The sequence below is a fragment of the Volvox carteri genome, assembly GCF_000143455.1.
Source record: "Volvox carteri f. nagariensis unplaced genomic scaffold VOLCAscaffold_1, whole genome shotgun sequence".
NCBI lineage: Eukaryota > Viridiplantae > Chlorophyta > Chlorophyceae > Chlamydomonadales > Volvocaceae > Volvox > Volvox carteri.
Window position 1 is genome coordinate 3,399,349 of NW_003307545.1, and position 5,659 is coordinate 3,405,007.

Consider the following 5,659-nt stretch of genomic DNA (forward strand, 5'->3'; position numbering starts at 1 on the left):
TCACCATCCCGAGCCGCCTCCCAGGCAGAAGTCGCTCAGCGGCATCTCCTTGCGGAGCTCCATGCAGATCTCCCCCCCGTCCGCCTGCTGCACGTAGTTCCAGTTGATCATAGTGGCTGGTGAGTCCACGGATGGTGAGCACACAGGTGCCGCCGTTGATGATGGGGCGCATTCCAATGCCCCAGGTCCCGTTGCAATTTGATTGCAGATTCACAGGGTCATGGTTGGCAGGGACATTATATAAGCGAGGAATAAATACAGGGAAGGGAAAAGGGAAAAGGGAAGGCTGATGGCGACGAGGAGTAAAACACACGAGGCCCGGCCGCAGCGGGAGCCCGCATGCAGCAGGCCATATATATACAGGACAGGACGCACAGGATTGATCGAGGATTAGCAGAAATCTGTATGTGTGTGTGTGTGCGTGTGTGTGTGTATGTGTGTGTGTGGCTCTATTTTTATTAGGCTCACGCCTAATTAGGCTCCTGATGCGGCGATATATAGGATCCAGAAGAGCATGCAAAATCGCGTTGCTGTTCTCTTTTGGTCCTTCTTTTTGCACACACACACCGCTATCTGTTACTCATATATGTTTCGATCTAATTTTAATAACTCCGCACCTGGCTTGCTATCTGCCGCATTTCCCGCTTGTACCGAATTCCAACCACTTCCATGGCGGTGTTTTCAAGGTATGATGGCGTCTCGCGATCTCATCCAGTGCTTGTGCCAGTGGGTGCGTGATGAGCGCCAATCACTCTACACACAACATCATCTCTATATATATATCTATCTTGCGTATCTTTCTTGCGGTATCTATCTATCTATCTATCTATCTATCTATCTATCTATCTATCTATCTATCTATCTATCTATCTATCTATCTATCTATCCATCTTTCTTTCTTCTTCCCCCGCCCGGACAAACGATCGCATCGGGCTTGGCTCCTCACCCTTTACGGTGTTGTCGTCGGGGGCTGCCCAGGAGACGGAGATGAAGCGCGGACTGCCACCCCGGGGCGTGAGGCGGAAGCCCGTGATCATGCGGCGATTGCTCTCATCTGCAGCGGCGACGTACGGCAGCGAGCGTTGTGGGCGGCGGCGGCGGTGTGTGTGTATGTATGTATGTATGATGTGTGGGACAGGGGGGTCATGATACGAACATTGGAATGTTCCACATATATTCCACATAGATTCAATTAAAGTACATACATGTATACAGCAATATACAGCAAGACATGAAGAGCTTAAACCTACCCGCCCAGAACTCTGCCTTGTTCAGCGTGTTGCCGCCACAGGAGCTCTACAAAGCAAACAAATAGAGAAAATCGTACGGAAGTACGGGGCCTCATACGTACGGCAACAAGACGGTGTTGGTTTGAAAATTGGATAATTGGCCATTGAGGTGTGTTTGCGGGGACGGGCGATTAAGTAGGTACGGTGTGGTGGGCTTCTAGCATTTCCTGTATATCGAAGTGATACTGATGAATACTAGAAAAGGGGAAAATACTGGCGACCAGATGTAATCGTTTACAACTCAATTTAAGGCATTCAAGGCCAAAATCCTACGACATTACAGAGTCTTACACATTGTGGCATGCCAAATCGTACATATGACATATGCCGATTCGTACAAGCATGCATACAGACGGGACCGGGCCATACATACACACATGCATACATACATAGATAGATACATACATACATACATTCATACATACATTCTGAAGTCGGATGGGGTGACGGATTAGGGTGCCCCTCTAGCAGGGGAGAGCAGGGACTGCCCGGGAAAGGGGCCGCTGGCGAAGTTAACCACCCTGTAACAACATACATACATACATACATACATACATACATACATACATACATACATACATACATACATACATACATACATACATACATACAGACCCACCGGGGTTCTGAAGAGTGGTGGCACCATGCCGAGTCGGAAGCAGTGCAGAATGGTGGCGGAGGTCCGCCCCGGGAGCGACTCCACCGTGGGCATCACGTAGAGCGGTATGATGCCCTGTCTCTTGTCGCACCTGCGGGTGGTGCGCACAATGTGTTTTAAGTTTCCTAAACTGAATGTATGTGTATGTGTATGTGTATGTGTATGTGTATGTGTATGTGTATGTGTATGTGTATGTGTATGTGTATGTGTATGTGTATGTGTATGTGTATGTGTATGTGTGTGTGTATGTGTATGTGTATGTGTATGTGTATGTGTATGTGTATGTGTATGTGTATGTGTATGTGTATGTGTATGTGTATGTGTATGTGTATGTGTATGTGTATGTGTATGTGTATGTGTATGTGTATGTGTATGTGCGTGCATGATAATGTGAATGCGTGGGTCTTGCGTATATCAATGCGTTACTTTTTGCGTCTTATATATGTGCGCGCGTGTGCGGAAGTGGGCTGTGCCTGCTGGTCGTGAGAGCTCTCACGTCTCAGCAATCGGACGGCACACTGTGTGTGCGACGACAAGGGGGGAAAGAGGCCGAGGAATGAAGTGGCTCGGCGGCGCCCAGCAGGCACCACTGCATGTAACAACCACCCAACTAACTTCACACGTAACCACCCAACCACCCAACTAACCACGTAACCAACTAACTAATTCACCTGCAACCAGGGAAAGGATCCGGGCCGGGCTTGCAGTTGGAGATCGTCCGCAGGTTCAAGAAGTCTTGTGTCCCACTCAGGGCCCGAATGGTGTAGCCTGAAGAAGCCGGACAGACGCTCCCAGACAGCAACCCAACCCCCAAGTCCAACTCGTTCTGGAGGACTGATTGAAGTCGCTGCTGGACATCGTCAGGCGGGCAGACCACGGATGTGCAGATCTGAGTTTCAACTGATGAACACAGTTGGGGGTCTGCGGCGAAGGGCTTGAGGACCGTCACATTGAGGGCCGTGAACTGGGTGTTCATGGGCCCAGCCACGGTCTTCTGCAGCTGCTGGCAAGTGGCATTGTTGAACCGGAAGGTCGGAAAGTCGATTATGGGAGATACCAATCTGATGTGGATGCAGAGGCTGCATGGCGGAGGAGGCTGGGGTGGAGAAGGTCTGGCTGGTGGAGGCGGCGGGTTTCGTAGTGGGATCGGTGGTGGGGGGGAGGGGGGAGGAGGAGAAGGCGGGTTGGGTGACGATAAGGGGAGGGAGGGCTTGGGGGAGGGAGGGTTTGGAGAAGGCGACCAGGGTGATGGTCGTACGATCGATGGTGCGACGGAAGAGGGTGGCGGTTGAGGGGAAGGCGGAGGTCGCGAGGGTGGCTGAGGCGAAGGTGGTGTGGGAGACGGCGGTCGAGGCGAAGGAGGCGGAGTTGGGAGTGGTGGAGGTAATCCGGATGAGGTAGATGGTGGCGGATTGATAGGTGAGGGAGAAGGGGAGAGGGGCTGTGAAGGAGGCGGTGTTGAAGGTGACAGGGGTGATAGTGGTGGTGGGGAAAGAGGGTGTGAAGGTGGCGGGGACGAGGATGACAGTGGAAATCGAGACGAAGGAGAGGCAGGCTGCAAAGGTGGAGGCGTTGAGGGCAGCAGAGGGGAGGGCGATGATGGTGGTGGCTGGGTTGAAGATGCAGAAGGCAGGAGAGGGTGCGAAGGTGGAGGGGAGGAGGGGGGTGGAGGATACACTGGGGAGGGGATTGGTGATGGCTGGGAAGAAGGAAGAGAAGGCGAAGGGGACTGTAAAGGCGGAGGTGTTGAAGGTGTTGACGGAGGGGATAGTGGAGTATTAGGAGGTGGTGGTAGTGGCTGGGAAGGAGGAGGAGAATGCGAAACAGGTAACTGCGAAGGCGGCAAGGTTGTGGATGATGGAGGGTATATTGGGGAGGCTGATGATGGTGGAGGGGTAAACGGAAGAGACGACGAAGGGGGCTGTACTTGTTGAAATGCTGAGGGCAATAGTGGAGCAGATGGGGAGGGCGCAAGCGGCGATTCGGGGGACGAAGGAGAAGGCGAAAGCGGTGGTGGGGAAAGAGGAAAGGCTGGGGGCGGCTGCGTGGCAGGTGGCTTGGGTGACGGCGAGGGTGACATTCTGGGCGGTTTTTGATGCGGCTCCGGAGTTGGTGTGTGTTGCTGGGATGGAGAGGGAGGAATGTTTGAGCTCAACGGCTTCGGAGCGGCCATCGGTACGAGCGATCCGGGGAGAGGTTGTGGCGGTACGGCATTTGGTGGCGTTTTGTGGTCGGGGGGCGTAGTGGAGGCAGGTGGTGGAGGCGAAGATGGTTTCGGAGAGAGCTGTGGGGGGCTTGGCGGTTGTGGCTTGGGCAGTCCGGGCGTCGACTGGGGACAGCATGCCCCGGTACTGTTGTTGTTGTTGAACATCGCCACCTGGCATACTCCAGGGTTGGCGCCAGGAGGAGGAATGCAGAGCTCCTCGAGCGTGTCGCAGCCCGTGCTGTTTACGCCTGCCTTCAGGGTTAGGCAAATCTCGGTGCCGTTGCTGCCCAGCCCTAGGCCGAGGCTGGTGAGCCGCAGGATAGCGCTACCAGGGGGGCTGTCGAGGGGTTTGTAGAAGTTGGGCCCTACGGCGGTTAGGTTGCCGTTGACGGTGGCCCTGACAATGGCGCTCTTCACGAGGCAGGCAGCGTTAACGTTGAACTGCGGTAAGGTCGGTAGATAAGGAATAACTTGTAGATAAAACAGGTAGATAAGGAATAATTTGTAGTTTCCTAGTTTCCTCAGCACCTAAAGGCACCAAAGAAGCAAGCTTCGAATTTTCGATCGGTGGATTTGTACATGCCGACGGCGATTTGGAGGCATAATGCAGCATGGGGAAAAATCGGGTCCACAAACGTTTTGTATTTAAGAATGGCTTTGTTGTATCTTGGAATGGAATCCAAGCTCGGCGCACAACCAGACTCCATGCGGCGTTTGCATCAATACGGTTCCCATCACTGGACCTTACCTCAATCTTCTTAAGGTCAACCTTGCAGCAGTTTGCGCTGCAATTCTTCACAATGACCTTGAAGCAGTACTGGCCGCCGCCCTTTGACACCACAGTTGGCGCCAAGCTATACGCCGACTGGCCCCGTTCGCATCGGCAGTAGGGAAAGCCCAGAAGATCTCCCGTTTGATAATCATATAAATTCTCCCCAGAGCCGATTTCGGCAAATACGCCAGTCATTCTCCTGTGCGGAGTACACGGGGAACCATGCGCGCTATGGATAGGCGACCCAGCCTATTCTGACCCAGATTATTTTGTTGCCTGATACATAATGGAACGACTTCAAATATTGTTTTATTCCCTCAATGCTGTGCAAAAATGTGTGGGTTTAGGGATTTTGATTCTGGGCAGTAGTCGCCTGTAGTCAGAAGCCAGGAAAGAACGCACATGCCGCTTACCAGGTAAGCGTTGCTATTAACCACAATAGAGATATCCGCTGTATCATGATTAGGTAGGTGGCGCAGCGGGTGTCTCGGGAAACTAATGATGCTAGTCAAGGCCGTTGGCAAAGCGACCCATACAATAAAGCTAAGCCTTTATGACATCCATATATGAAGGATGTTAAATTGTATAGTAAGCACGCTCGCAATTTAGTCAGGGATTTATGCTTTTCAGAATAGTCTCCACCTAACTGTCACAACGGCCAGTGCGAACGACGCAAAGTCATGGTACCTATTTCACAATTACATAGACTCTGGCGCTCGCAATCATGTTATGCG

General features: G+C 52.4%; 1 protein-coding gene across 1 annotated transcript; it reads right to left on the reverse strand.

Annotated features, from left to right (window-relative positions):
- On the reverse strand, nt 1-5,120 carry phV38 (extracellular matrix glycoprotein pherophorin-V38; the record flags this gene model as incomplete). Its single annotated transcript, XM_002946131.1, has 6 exons — nt 1-116; nt 947-1,054; nt 1,857-2,038; nt 2,619-3,059; nt 4,278-4,594; nt 4,902-5,120. The coding sequence occupies 6 exons, from the start codon at nt 5,118-5,120 to the stop codon at nt 1-3; spliced, it is 1,383 nt and encodes a 460-aa protein (XP_002946177.1).
- Nucleotides 5,121-5,659: the final 539 nt, after the last annotated feature.